This window comes from Paroedura picta, chromosome 3 (assembly GCF_049243985.1).
Source record: "Paroedura picta isolate Pp20150507F chromosome 3, Ppicta_v3.0, whole genome shotgun sequence".
Classification (NCBI taxonomy): domain Eukaryota; kingdom Metazoa; phylum Chordata; class Lepidosauria; order Squamata; family Gekkonidae; genus Paroedura; species Paroedura picta.
This window is the reverse complement of record NC_135371.1, coordinates 134,416,795-134,432,363: the sequence shown is the minus strand read 5'-3', so window position 1 is coordinate 134,432,363 and position 15,569 is coordinate 134,416,795. Positions and strand designations below refer to the sequence as shown.

Sequence of the window (15,569 nt, the reverse complement as noted above, 5' to 3'; positions counted from 1 at the left end):
CACTCCGCCCCGCCTCCCTCTCACGCGACCCAATTCCCCGATTGATTAGTCTTTTCCTCATGAGAACCACTCTCTTGGCCGACTGTACCATGGCCGGCGTCGTGGGGGTGAAAGCGGACCCGTTTCCCATAGCGACACACGCTGCTAAATGCGCTTGAGCCCCAGCGAGCGGAACTACCTTAAGCCGCTGAATCCAAGGGGCCGAACCAATCACGGCAGCTCCCCTTTAACCCCCCCCCCGCAGATAACGCGCGCGCGCCCCCTCCCCGTTGTCTCTCCTCTCCTTCCGCATCAGAATCCAGGCCGCCCACCCCGGTACGGAGAGCGCGGCCGATCTAAAGAGCGAGGGGGCCAATGAAAACACGCCGTGGGAGGAGGCGTTATGCGCGTGCGCAGTGCGGATATGCTAATGTTGTTGATATTCTGGGGCTCGGAGTTGAATGTCTTTTCTCTCCCTCGTTAAAGTGAGAGGCTGAACTTTCTTCTTCCTCTAACCTGGCCCTGCCCCTCGGGAAGGGGAGGGGGCGAGCCGGGGGGCGAGGGCTGAGCCAAGGGGGCGGGCGGGGGGAGGAGAGCAGCAACAGTGGCAGTCGTCGTCGTCGGAGGCATCCCCTGCCCATGAGGGCCTGATGGAAAACACAAAGGACCTGGTGAGTAGAGCAGAGCGGAGCAGCCCCCCCTCGGGGAAGGGGCGAGGAGGAGGAGGAAGCTGCTGCTGCTGCTGCAGTAACAGTATTGGGACCCGGGGGTGGGTGGGGGCGGCTTGGCCGGGCTGCCTGACCTGGGAGGCTTTTATGCTGCAGAGGGGTCGGTTTAGGCTGTTCTCCGGGGACTGAGAGGCTCGGCTGGGTCTCTTCAGAGGGGGAGGGAAGTTGGCTGGCATGTTGGCCTGAGGGGGAGTTCCGCAACAGCAGCGATTGCCAGGTGAGACGTTCCAGCAGTAGAAAGCATTCAGTTTCGCTTGTGGCGCCCTTCTCCTTTCCTCTTCATCTCACCCCCAGTTTTGCTGCTATGGCAAACGAAAAGTTCTCCTGCTTTGGGTCTGCGTGAGGGGAAACTGCCTATTTGTGTGACCTGTCTGCCTGTCCCTCGCACTGACTTATTTCATGGGCTGTGCTGGGACCTCCTGGTTGCTTTGTCAGTGGATTTCTTTTGCTGTGCTCCTCAGTTTTGTGCCCTGTTGACGCTTTGGACACTAAAAGGTAGCGCATACAGAGTGGGTGTTCAGAAGTATTCCTCCTGCTTTTACTCTGGATGAAACCTTAAGGAAACCTCATACAATACTTTGCAAGAGGATGTGCAGAATGCTGCTGAACGAGTAATGTCTTCTCTGGGGTCTGTTGTTGTTTTGCTGCTGCTGCTGTTGTGCCACTTCTGTCAGTAGAGAGTAAAGTTTGGAGATTGTGAATGTTTTGGTTTGCAAATATTGTTAAGAATTAGGTTCCAAAATCTAGTACTTAGAAGATGGGAAAATTTAATGACTATGGAGAGGGTACTGTTGCTTAAGCTGGAGTTATTTTCCTCTCATTGTTCTTCTTTCTCTTACATTTGTGGTGGAAATCTCTACAAATCAGTTTAGGTGCAGGCAGACATCCAGGAAGAAATTGAAAGTTGTAGACCACTTGTATGTCATGCCTGTCTGAGTTTATTTAAAAACACTTTGAACAGGCCATGCAGAAAGACCTTTTAAAATTAAACTACCCCCCAATAATTAAGGGTAGACTTTATTTATTTATTTATTGTATTTATATATTTTAAGGTGTACATCATGTAATGCAGCAGCACCCTTTCTGCATTTGGTTTGCTAATGAGATGCCTATTGCTGAATGTAGTTTGTTACATGCAGCCTTTCTAATACAGTTTGCTAAATGTGAATCTTGGATCCCATTTCAATTTTTTCAGTTTTATTAAGGTTTAATAAACCATAAGGCATATGCCTATAAAATCAAGAATTAAAAAAAAAGAATTGTGTCAGCAACACAATTTTGATACAAACTGCTCAAAGTTATTTATTTAGGTTTATTCCGTACCGCTATTGGTAAAAGCATCTTGTGATGGGTTATAGTAGTAAAAACATTAAAAACCCCAGTTGATATAAAAATATTTAAAAACCCAAAGTAATTAATAACCACTAATATGGTAGCAAAATAAAAACCTCACTGCCTCCCTCTGCTCCTCAGGGGAGGGTCTAGGGGTGCTTGCCGTTCCAGATGGAAAATGAAGCTATCAAATGTATATGGATGGGGCCTACAGATCTTCCTTTCCCTGGCCTCAACGAAAGACCTGGCAGAAGAGCTCTGTCTTACAGGCCCTGTGGAACCATGGAAGTTCCTGGGACACTGCAAAATCCAGATGGCTGCTGCCTCCAACTGGTTTGACAGGGTGTCTTGACCACATCCCATCCATTGTTGACACACCCCACTCCAGGGATTGATGGTGCCAGAAGAGCATTGTTGGGAGTAAGCCTCTCAGACAAGGATAGCCACCCCTCCCTCCTGCCTTGGAGCTGAGATTGGTGGAAGACTGGGAACCCAGACTGAGCCAGATGTTTCAGGGTGACTGCCTCACTCTCTTGCGCCCAGGTCTCGATCACACAATCCAGGTTGACTGCAGACTGCAAAAAAAATCCCACAATTGAGGTATTGCTGTTAATTGACCTGACATTGCACAGCGTCAGTGCTGGCTCCACCCTAGCCTCTACCCTCACATGTCTGAGGATGGGATGGAGGTTAGAAGAGCAGTAAGCGTATGCAGGTCCATGGTCATGAAATCTCCATGGTCGGGGTCTACTTGGACCATCGTATCTCATTGCTCTTCTCTTGTATAACTTCCTCTCATTGCAAAATTAGCCTTAGCCCATAACTGTTAGGATCCCAGCCCCAGTTTGGGCTATTCCTCCAGGCACCCCATCCCCTAGCATGCTCTCTTGTGATAAGACTGACTGATCCCACTAAACCTCCCCAGCTGCACTAAACCACTCTTCTTCACCCACCCAACCCATGTCCTCCCTCCTACTACCCACCCCTCAGTCTAACTTAAACCTGCATCAACTGGACCAATTTCTGCTGGGTCAGGGGTCAGGATCCCACCTGCAACCAGGGGTCCCATCCCCCAACAATCTGACCCTAGGGCTAATTCCCCTCTTTATCCGGGTCAGTTCTTATCCCATTGGCCTCAGGTAGTCAATGCTGACCAGTCCCAGATCTTTCTGGCCAGTTACAGTTCAATGCTCCAGTCCACTGATCACATAGTGGCATCAAAAGTTGTTTCCTTCAAGGCTGCTACTTGCGGCCACCACCAGATGTTGCTGGAGGTTATTGACTCCATGATCTCCTTTAGTTATCAATAATCTCTGTCTCAGTTTCTCGGTAGGGGGCAAATCACCCACCTCTTCTAGGCAACCACCCATCTGGTGGAGAGCTCCACCACTGTCTGCCGTCTGCCGACGTGTCAGCACAAAGGCCTCCCCAATGTTTCTGCCTCCTCCTGCTCCACTGAGCCTGCTGGCACCCCAACTCTCACCATGCAGACACTGTCTGGGAGTCTGTGCCTCTGCAGGCCCCACAGTGCAGACTGCCAAGCCCGGCTCCCAACAAGACCCAAAAATACACATGGTAAGCAATGGGTCCCGAGGATCCAGATGGTTCATAAAGGCCTTAGTCAACTTGGAGGCGGAAGGGCTTCCAAAACCCAGCTGGTTGGTGCTCCCATGATGTTCTGAAATGGAGTACAGTCCGAGATTCCTCAGTGCCCTGGGGATGGAGAGAGTCTAGGAAGATGTTTTTGCAGCGTTGAGTCCTCCCCAATCCTGGGTGACTCTATGCCGCTGCAAACTCCTCCACTTTGCACTAGCTTGCTTTCTGGCTCTGGTGCTCCTGAGCTCAGGTGTGTCTGCTGGTTCAGGTGGAGCTTCCCAAACTCCTCTTCCATCTTCCACTGCCAGCCAACTGCCACTCGATTGCAACATGGGTAGTGAAATTAAGTATGCCCATTTCTACTCTACCCCCAAGTTGTTATTGTGGGTCAAAAGGGATTTGGGGCTGTTAACACACCCCAAAACAGTCAGCAGGCAGAGTGCTCACATCCTGGCGTCCATCTTCGCCACCATCTTCTCTCAGAATCTTTCTAATTTTAGTCTTACATCATCAGGAAAGGATGAATATTTCAAATTCCATCTCAGATGTTCGTTTTTGTCATGGAAGAGATTGACAAGTAGCTAAAATTTTGAGGACAGTGTAGTTTTGATGTCTGTGTATGCTGAACTTTATCAATGCGCCAGAAGAGTGTTCAGGCTTGACCATGCCCTGCCTTTCTGCTGTAATTGTCTCAGGAATATGCTTATTTGCCATTCTCAGTCATATCAGTATCTGTTTGCATAGATAGATGTCTTGCTCTGTTAATTTGGCCATAATAATTACTGTTATTGGTTGATTTATTAATCTTACAGGCCCCAGCTCCCATGCTAGCTGGCTCGCAGTGGCTTACATCGTTAAAAACAGTCACAACATTAAAACACTCTTCCCAATCCCACACACACAACACTGACCAAGCCATTAAGAACAACAATTACAGGTGCCTGATAATAACATGCCATGGGGGAGGGTGAGAAAATAATGAAGGATAGTGCAGGTCTTCAAGCCCCCTGCCCTATCCAGCATCAACCAAATGCCTGGTAGAAGAGCTCTGTCTTGCAGGCCCTGCGGAACTGATTCAGATCCTGCAGGGCCCTCAGGTCTTCCTGGAGCTCATTCTACCAGACAAGGACCAAAGCCATAAAAGTCCTGGCCCTGGTTGAGGCCAGGCTAACTGTGTGCAGGCCAGGGACCTCCAACCGGTGCATCCCTGCAGAGTGCAAAGCCCTGTGGGGGGGCATAGTGAATAAGGCAGTCTTGCAGATACATTAGGTCCAGACTGCAGATGGCCTTAAAGGTCAACACCAGAACCTTAAACCTGATCTGGTAAACAACTGGTAACCAATGCAGCTGCCTCAGTGCAGGGTGGATATGGGTTCTCCAAGATATTCTAGAGAGAACACTAGCAGCTGCATTCTGCACTAGCTGAAATTTCCAATGCATTGAGTTTATCCTGTCCGGTCTTGTCCTATCCCATCCTATATCTTGTCCTGTATCCTATCATTTAGAAAAGGTGACCCTTCTCAATCTATTTCTGAAGGTTTTTTTTGTTTTGTTTAAACTCTGTTTGTTGTACTTTCCAGAATCATAACAAATCCAGTGGAAGTTGTCCTTTGTGCCAGATGACCATTACTAAGTAATGTGCAGCGTCAAATATCCACTTTTAGGAAAGGTATGTGAGAAAGTAGTGGCTAGGGAATCCAAGCTTCCTGGCTGGAACAGACCCGTTTTTATCTGGGTACAGGCCTGTCTTTGGAGGTGAAACTGCCTTGGTGGCTCTGATGGATAATCTTTACCCAAAGAGAGAGAGATGTGTAATGTTGATAGTCCTGGATCTCTTCAGCAAATTTTGGTACTATCAGCCTTGGGATCCTGCAGGACCACATGGCCAGGGTGAATATAGGTGGCACCATGGTTCAGTGTTATAGTTCCAGTCAGCTGCTCAGTAACAAAAAATAGTACTGGAAAGCAACTTTGCAACACCACATATATGTGCTATAGGATTTTGCAGAGCTTAGTTCTGTTTCGTATGCTTTTTAACATTTACAAAAAAATGTGGGTCGAAGGAGTGAGGTATTACTGTATAGATGATTTCCAGCTTTGTTTCTTTCACAAATTTTTCTGCCAGGAAATGGTAATGGCAAGAAGAAGATGAAACTGGCGATGGCAGAATACTTTATTAAAGTCAAAACAAGTTCCTAGGTAATTTCTTGTTTTCGTTTCTTCCTCAGTGACTCTTATAGTTAAATAAAGCAATCTCTCTGTTATTAAAGTTATCAACCTTTCTTGTCTGATAATATCAACTCAAACCATAGGTTTTCTTACTCTCAGATCACATGGGGAAATCCTGTGGTTCTGTCCGCTTCATAATATAAATGGTTTGTGAGGCTATGTTTAAAATTATTGTTAAAAATGATTGTCATTGCCCACTGTACTCTTTTGTCATTGAACGAATGTCTCCAGTACTTTTCAACATTGTTATCATTGCTCTGGATGAGGGAGTGGTGGGACTCCTCATTAAATTTGCAGATGACACCAAATCGGGAGAAGTAACAAACATCCTAGAAGATAGAGTTCAACAAGATCCGACCATGCTGGAAATGTGGGCAAATGAGAACAAGATATAATTCAATAAGAAGCGCAGAGTTCTACATCTGAGTTACACATATGGAAAGCATACATACTGGATGGGAGATACACTTCTAGGTAGCAGTGTATGAACAAGATCTTGGGATACTTGTGGATTGTAAGCTAAACATGAGCATGCTGTGTGATGCAGCAGTAAAGAAGGCAAATGCAGGCTTGGGCTGTATCAACAGAGACATCACATCAAAATCACTGTTCCCACTGTATACCACATTGGTCGGATCCCACGTCCTTTGATCCCACTTCAAAAAGGACGTGGACAAAATTGAAAAGGTTCAGAGGAGAGTGACGAGGATAATCCCGGGCTTGGAGACCAAACCCTATAAAGAAAGGCTGAGAGATTTGGGAATGTTCAGCCTGGAGAAGAAGAGGTTGAGAGGGGACATGATTACTGTCTTTAATATTTGAAAGGTTGTCACTTAGAAGAGGGCAGGGAAAGGTTTCTGTTGGCAGTAGAGGATCTGGAGTAATGGGTTTAAACAACATGTAGAATGATACCAGCTAGATATCAGGAAAAGATTTTTTCGTAGCAGTGGAATTGACTGCTTAAGGAGGTGATGAGCTCCAACTCACTGGCAGTCTTCAAGAAGAGACTGGATATATACTTACCATGGATCCTTTAAGCTGATCCTGCATTGATGTTGGACTAGATGGCACCTTCCAACTCTGTGATTCTTATTCTGCAGGAAAGAGGTTCGATAGCATTCGGAACAGGTTTCTTATGTGGAACTCAAAGTTTTTTGGTCACTATGAAATCCATGCTACAGCAACATACAATGCATAATATTTACTAGAACTCTTACTCATACTGCAATTGCAGTTTAAGGCTTGTAGATCAAAATGGATACTCCCACTATGCAGTTGGTGCAAAAATTTTTGTGTACCTCTACAGGTACATAAGGGATTATGTTTAAAACAGCAATTCTTCCTTTGTCTGTTTTGTCTATCAGGTCTATATGGCTCTGAAGAATATCATACAAATGCAATATAACTGTGGATAACTGGTGCAGAGAGGTAGCTCATTGGTTTCAATGGACTTAGAAGGATGTAACTCTGCTCAGAATAGCACTTTTGGCAATGTAACCGCATTTAACAAAATGCTCTGTGGTTCACACAAACCTTTATGTCATAATAGTTTGTGGATTTGTCCTGTGGATGCCATAGGGTTTTATTATTTGACCTGTGCTCTTCAACATTTATGAGACCATTAAGTGAAATTAGCTGATCTTTGGGGTCATGTGCCATCAATATCCAGATGACACCACCTCTACATTTCATTACCCAAGCCTCCAGATGTATTTCTCCTGGCTCTGAGCACTGCATTGAAGCTGAGGAAGTGTGATTAAGGCAGAACAAACTGAAAGCAGAACTGATGCTGGTCAGAAAGACTGATTAAAGGATTAGATTAATTTCTAGTGGATGGAGTGGGGTTGGTATTTGCAGAGGAGGTTAAGAATTTTGGGGTGCTCATGGCCCAGTCACTGCTGTTGAAAATGCAAATTAGTGCTTTTTGTCATCTTCATCTGATAGCTAACTCTCACCATTCTTATATATCTGCCATGGTGATCCATGCTCTTGTAACCTTCCAGTTGGGAGTATTGTAAAATGCTCTGTGTTGAGCTACTTGGAAGCTTTCGTTGGTTCAGAATGTAGTAGTTATGGTGGAGCAGACTTACAGGCATATATCTTGTCTGTCTTATAGTTTGTTTCAAAATCCAATTCAAAGTGTTGGCTGTAACTTTTAAAGCCCTTCACAAGCTAGGACTCGCATATCGGAAGGACTGTTTTCTTCCATGTATCCGCATGGAAATAGACTGATTTGCTATATCCATTTCAGTCTGGAATTAAGATCACAGAGACTTGATGGGCCTATCAACTAAAGTAGCCTGTCTGATAAGTATACAGGAGAGGGGCTTTTCAGTGGCAGGTCCACAGTTATGAAATAGCCTTTCCAGGGAGGTGCACCTGACCCCGCTCTCTCTTGATCTTTAGGAGGCAACTGAAGACAATTCTATTCATGATGGCATTTAATTAGTTCTTTTCTCTGCTGACAGTTTTAAATTATTGATTTTAACTAGAGATGTTTATGTTATTTTATAAGTGCTCTTGAGTTCCTGTATGGTAGAAAAGCAGCTAATACATGATGATTTAAATAAATAAAAAATAATGTGTGCCAACCATGGTCCTCAGGCTACTATCACCGGACTTGTCCTCGCTGCAGATAGCTTACCTGGCACCAGCCAGATCCTCTTGCCTTCTCCAGTGTAGCTGCCTCTGTAGAACGAGCTCCCTGATGTGTTTTTTTTTTTGAAGGAGTACCATGCTGAGAACTCTTTAGGGGGCACTTCAGGGTAATTTTGTTTTCCAGTTTTTTAAATGGAGTTTAAAGGTGTCTGTTTCAGGATGGAGAGGAGTTATTTAGAGTTTAATTTAGTTGACAATAAATTATGATGTTTTTATTATGATTTGTCAGTTGTTTTGAGCCATGAGGAAGGGCAGGATATAAGTATTTTTATATTTAGTCTTAAAGAAGACATAAAGGAAATTGGTTTTAGCTTGAGTGTTAGTATTTTATTCAGGTTTATTATTTGCATTTTATTTACTGATGTACACTGCCCCAAAACCATTTCTGGAGAGGGGTGTTTTAGAAATCTCAAAAATACATAAATAGGATTCTCTAGTTTGCACTTAAGTTTCTCCCAACTTATACATTTATTTAATGGAAAAAATTGGTAGAATTTTTTCAGTACATCTAAAATAACATCCTTATGTATGATTATCACACATAAGTTGTAGGAATGTTATTTGAATCTGTAACACAGAACTATAATGTGTGTAGTAATTATAGGACTTCTGTACCCATGAGTGTAAGTTAATATTGTGACCGTGGTTGTCCAGATACACAAATTAGTCCTGGTTCTGGAACACATGTGGAAAAAAGCATTTAAAACATGTACTTGGTTATCTTGTGAGGAATCTCTCTTAAAACTCATTTGTCTAATTTTCCCCTTGGCCAGGGAAATTGTTTCACTCTCCTTGTCTCATGTTGACCACCCAACTACTAAAGATAATTCTCTGGTGGGAAAAGCATGAGCTAAGAAGAATAGTAGCGGGTCATCTTCTTTTAAAAATAAAATCAGAGTCCAATAGCACCTTTAAGACCAACAAAGATTTATTCAAGGCATGAGCTTTCGAGTCCAAGCACTCTTCGTCAGCTCACGCCTTGAATAAATCTTTGTTGGTCTTAAGGGTGCTACTGGACTCTGATTTTATTGTGCTACTTCAGACCAACACAGCTACCCATTTGAATCTTTTTAAATACAGAACATCATTTGAGATGGTAGACCATCAGTTCCCTGTATGTTGCGTCCCAGAGTGTGGGAGGCATCTTATCTTATTTAACTGGTATCAGAAGGTGGTATATCTGCTGTACCCCACTGCAACTATCACGTGGGGTTCTATAGGAGTCAGGATTTGTATGTGGCTTGAGTGGAAATTGTCTTACATGTTGTAGTTCGTGGCTTTAATATGGAGATGATGATCAAAATATTTTTCTACTGCAACAGTTTCAGGAGGAACAGTGATCCCTTCAAATAGTTAAGAGAATGCTTTTGAGAGTTGATAATGTTTAACAAATTGAAATAGAATCTTAACAAGGTTGGGGATCAGAGAAAGGAAGTAAAAGTTTACAGTGTGATAGGGACTCAGGATTGTGTCCTTGTTTGTTTCAGTTGTCCACCATTTACGCTAACTGTAAAATGAAGGTCAATGCCTCTTTTGTCTTTAAAAAGAAATTTCTTTCTTTAAAAAGCCAAACAAAACTCAGAATCTAGCAACTGAACAGTTTTTAAAATAAATAGAAAAAAGGTATAAATAGAGATTAATGTGGCAGATCTATACTTAAGTTTCTATAGAACGTTTTCAAATATCTTTGTAAAAGTCCATACTCAATTGTTGTCCCAATGCATAATGAAAGCATACACATATAGTTCTAAACTATTGTGATGCTTGCATGTTTCTGTTTGTCAGTAGCCATGGAATTGTTTCTATGGCAGATTACTTCTGGAGAAGACTAGTCTACTTCAAACATTCAAAATATGTGAAGGGAAGCACATGAGGGAACTTCCTAAATTCAGTGAATAGCAAAAAACACTGTAGAGACTGTAAAGGAGGTTACATACCTGGGTATAACTTCTCTGGTTCTGTTCTTGCTGGTAACTGGAAAGATTCTTGGCGTTCTGAATGAACTTCAGTGCGGATTGATGATGGAACTAACTTTATTTCCCGTGATAGCTCTATTTTTACTCTCTCTCCTCCCCCCCCCCCATTCAGAAATCTGAACCAGATAATTTTTGTTACCTCCTAGTTATCCAGAGTGGATAAATACTGTTTAAATATTTTTAGATATTTTTGGGAATATCAGCAAGTGAAAAACTTGAACTTTGGGGAAAAATATATATCACTTCTGATTATCGAAGTGTTTTATGGGTCCCTCATTTATTTGTGTATGTAGAATCATACTGCATAATGTATACTTCATGAACATTTAAAACTTCAAATGCTGAAATATTCTCATATCTTCAAAGACTTTAATATTTTAAAATTCTCTTATGTTTTAGACTGAACATTCTTCACGGTCAGAAAGGAAGAGACGTGACTCATTCGGGATGTTTGATGGTTATGATAGCTGCAGTGAGGATACCAGTAGTAGTTCCAGCTCTGATGAGAGTGAAGAGGAAATTGCTCCTTTACCCTCCAGTCTCCCAATTATCAAGAACAATGGACAGGTCTACACATACCCCGATGGCAAGTCTGGCATGGGTGAGCACAAAAACTTAACAGATTTTTCAGCTGAAAGTTCACTGGAATGACACACTGTCGTCAGTTGTCTGAACTGAACTGTCTCGGAATACTTCTGAGTTCTTTTATCCTACAGGTATGTTAGATGTTTGTGTCAAAGGCTAAAAGTTGGTGCACCTGTCTCTGTATTCTCTGCTGGAAGATCTCTTGTTGCTATTAAATTACAAATGTTGCTATTAAATTGCTATTAAATTGTTGCTATTAAATTACAAATAAAATGGTTTTAGTGAGTTTTTAATTTTGCTGGTCATGCAGAAAGTCCCAAGTTCAGTCCCCAGCATGTCCAGTTAAAAAGGATCAGATAGTAGGTGATGTGAGGGACCTCATCTTGAATCCCAGGAGAAAGTCACTGCTAGTCTCTACTCAGAGAATGGCATAGTACTGATCTTGATGTATCAATGGTTTAATTCAGTATTTAGTAGTGTTCATGTTAGCCATAAGTGTATGCACAAAACAGTAGGAATCTGTGCTTTTAATGTACTTGTTTTTACACAGTGAACTCTAATACCAAATTCAACTTTAGGATAATTCTAAGGGAATTTTGTTGCTTTAAAACAGATTTAGATTACAGTGGCACCTTTATTCCAAGTTTTATTCAAAGTTGTTGGTCTTAAAGATGCCACTGGACTCTAAATTTGTTCTGCTGCTTCAGACCAACACAGCTACTCACTTGAATCTATTTTGTTGCTTTAAAGTTACTTTTAGAAAAATAGATTGGAGGACTTATAGAACACAGAAGTTCTGTGATGAAATCATACTTACATCTCCTAAGCTAAACAGTCCACCACTTCTGCTATAATCTTCTACAGTCTCAGTACACAATCTTTATCACACACATGTGCATGTCCACACAGAGAAATATCCAAAACTGATATACTAGTAAGATCCCAATTTGAGTGGAAAAAGTAATAAAACTTAAACTGCTATACAGTTGAAGCTTGGTTGTCTTTTTTAAAAAGAGTAGTTTAAGAGACTATTTTATAACTGAATGCTATTTGTTAGAACTGTTGTCGGCTTTTAAAGACATTCTAGAGTAAAATTTAGTATACTGATTGAATTGCATTACAGCTTAAACAAGTCACATTCATCTTAGGCATTTCAAGACTGCACTCACTGCCTACATGTCATGGGAGAAAATTCCCATTTTTTTACATGAGGTGTATTAAGTAGGAGCAGGGCCGGAATGTAACAGATAAACCTATTGACTAAACTGCAAACTGTTACCATTGAACTACTTAAGTCCCATGAACTAACAGCATAATAAAGAACAATGTGAAAATCATCTCCAGCTCTTACACTATTTTTGGTAGGTACATGATTTCACACTGTTAGCACAGAGCTAGCATAATGTGCATCATTAAGTTGAGTATGTTCATATTATGTCCAGAGAATTAAGGCTATTTTGAGGACCTAGATATGTATGTGACCTTGTACAAAGGCTTTTTTGCAATTGGCATTTTAAAAATCTACTTCATTTATACACTGCCTTTATTCCCAGTCGAGTTCCAAAGCAGGTTACTATTAAACTCACAAAAGTCCCCTGAGGGAGATTAGGCAGAAAGTGTGTGGCTGATGTAAGGTCACCTACGAAGTTTTCATGGTGTCCTGAGATAGAAACAGAATAAAGCTCACTCCCATCTGCTTGTGCTGCCAAAACTATCTCCCACCAACCCCATCACCACTTGTACTGTGGCTAGATACACCTCTGCTAGAGTCCCTGGTGCTAGAGACAATGGAGGTGCACTGAATACCAGCCAGCCCACCACACCAGGAATAGTTGTCACCAAGAAAGCAATTGGACTGGGCCTGCTTGAAGATGCCAGGCTGGTGGCAGATGCTATGGGTGCTGAAGACTGGGAAACCTTCCTGCTTGATGTGGAGGTTTCTGACAGCCCAGCCAAAAATGGAGGCAAGTTGAGTGGCTGCGCAGCTAGGTTCTTAGTTTGCCACCTCCCTCTAAGCATCCTTAGTGGAGTGGAGGCTGGGAAACCAGGGGAGTGGTCAATGGGAGAGTCAGCAGCCAAACTTAAGATGGTGGGGACAGGCTCAGCCATAAACAAGGTGAGGCTAACTGCCTTGGGGAGGACACCAGTGGCTGACAATCCAACTGTGGGTGAGGGGGCTACCTGGAACAGCTGGAGGGTATATCCACTGCTAGTCCAGGCAAACTCCAGGGCCCAGTAGTCCATTTGCATTGGACCTCTGCCCTGACTTTGAGAAGAAACCAGAGATGGAGGAAGGTAGGATGGGAAGGGGAAGGTAATTGAGAGTGTTTATGAAAGAGATTGGTTCACGTATGCCAGGGATTGGCCAAGGACCTGGCTTGGGATTTCGCAACTGCCAGAGAGGGGTGTAGATGACAGGCTTAACAGAAAAGCTGACAATTGCTAGGGAGAAGTGGGCTCCGCTCTAGACTGTGACGTGCTGCCTGGAGAAGAGATTAATATAAAGCAACCACCTCTATTTCCAATTTTAAGGCATAGGAAGGCACTTCTGGCTCAGACAAATGGCCAAGAGGTGTCTAGCAGAGACTGGACAAGAGGCCAGCCAAAAATGGTGAAGTGGGGGTTTGAACCAGATTGTCCCAGCCTGTAGTCTAAAAATTAAATAATAATAATAATAGTTTGACAATCTAGCCCAGGAGTATCAAACACACAGCCAGGGGGCTGGAGCTAGCCCCTCCAGGACTTTTATGCAGTCTGCAAGCAACTGCTGCTGCAGGGTGGAGAGCACTTGGTGAGGTATGTGTGGTCCAAACTGTCAAGAACTAAAAGAAATTGCTAGGGGGCAGGACTGTAAAGCTGAGGGAAAATAGCATGGGGGTTGGCAACAACAGTGGAGAAAAAGATGTGATGGTTTTCCCCTCCCATCTCCTCCAACTACAGTTCAGTGAGTGTGGAAGGGAGGAGCAGAGCAGCCAGGACTGCCATGACAGCACCAAATGTTGGCTGGGAGGAGAGTTGGCGAGAGCAGGCATGCAGAATGTTGGATTGTTAATGAAGGGGCAGGGCTGGCAGGGGAGAGAGGACTGACACGTGGATTGGGAAGCAAATGGACTGTCTTGTTGCATGCCAGGCCTGGGAAGGAATGAAAGAACAAAGGGGAAAAGGAACACCACTGTTACTGCTGCACATCTAAAAAGTCACAGAACCAAGAGGCAAAATGAGTGTCAGGGAGGGTGGGGGAGGGCAACTTGCCTTAACTCCCCACCTGCTTTTAGCCCATGAAAGAAAAGGAGGTGTGGAAGGACAAATATGCCCCTTGGAGGTATCACAAACAGCCTCTCTGCCTGGTCTTCCCCTCAGCCCCTCTGCCAGAAATACAGGAGGGATAAGAACTGGTGTATCTGGGATTTGGGAGATCCAAATTCAGGCAACCTCCTTCCTGATCCAGAAACCTGTCATCTGGTTCACTCTGGGCCAGTTGCTCAGCTTGGACCATCTAATAAGGTTGCTTGTGGTGGTGGGGGAGGAAGTCTGGTGTTCCTCCTTGATCCTCAGAGGTAGGATGGGGAAGAGAGGAACCAAAAAGCAACAGATGGATTGAAGCCATGCACTGCTGCTGAGGCTGGGGTTATAGGGAAGGGGTGCTACAAAACCACCTTATTTGCTTGCAAGATAGAGAACACATATCATAAAAGTGCTATATATACAAAAAGTAACTAATGTATATGGAAATGTAAGATACCCCCATTTCATAAAATCTCTAGGAAAAATCAAGTCCTGCATATGATTAAATACTTTTATTGGGGCTTTTGTGGATTCCCCAGTAAATCAGTTGCTTTTACTCCTGTGACTCAATTGCTTTTGTTTGTATTTTGAGTAAAAATAATATTGTCAGTTTCATAAAGTTTATTTTTCTGGTACTTGGCATTACATTTTATGGCACACGTGGCCCAACCCAACATAGTGACATTTATGTCAGAGCTGTCCTTCAGAACAAATGAGTTTGACATCTCTACAAACCTCTACGTCACGCTAGCTCACTGGTATATCAATTCCTTTATCAAATATCCCTTGTTGTTGTTATGTGCAAAGTCGTGTCCGACCCATCACGACCCCATGGACAATGATCCTCCAGGCCTTCCTGTCCTCTACCATTCCCCGGAGTCCATTTAAGTTAGCACCTACTGCTTCAGTGACTCCATCCAGCCACCTCATTCTCTGTCGTCCCCTTCTTCTTTTGCCCTCGATCGCTCCCAGCATTAGGCTCTTCTCCAGGGAGTCCTTCCTTCTCATGAGGTGGCCAAAGTATTTGAGTTTCATCTTCAGGATCTGGCCTTCTAAAGAGCAGTCAGGGCTGATCTCCTCTAGGACTGACTGATTTGTTCGCCTTGCAGTCCAAGGGACTCGCAAGAGTCTTCTCCAGCACCAGAGTTCAAAAGCCTCAATTCTTTGACGCTCGGCCTTCCTTATGGTCCAACTTTCGCAG

The 15,569-nt window shown here is 43.5% G+C and overlaps 1 protein-coding gene across 11 annotated transcripts in view; it reads left to right on the top strand.

Annotated features, from left to right (window-relative positions):
• Nucleotides 1–207: 207 nt before the first annotated feature.
• MBTD1 (mbt domain containing 1) overlaps nucleotides 208–15,569 on the top strand; it is a 94,034-nt gene continuing 78,672 nt past the window's right edge. For 4 of the 11 annotated variants that reach the window (XM_077327990.1, XM_077327989.1, XM_077327997.1 and 1 more), the window contains exons 1-3: nucleotides 518–650; nucleotides 5,216–5,304; nucleotides 10,898–11,099. In XM_077327990.1, the coding sequence (XP_077184105.1) occupies nucleotides 5,272–5,304; nucleotides 10,898–11,099 (235 nt within the window). In that variant the 5' untranslated portion in view covers nucleotides 518–650; nucleotides 5,216–5,271. Of the gene's footprint in view, nucleotides 651–907; nucleotides 925–5,215; nucleotides 5,305–5,760; nucleotides 5,835–10,897; nucleotides 11,100–15,569 lie in introns of those variants that run through there. The other 7 variants (XM_077327993.1, XM_077327995.1, XM_077328000.1 and 4 more) reach the window with 7 other exon arrangements.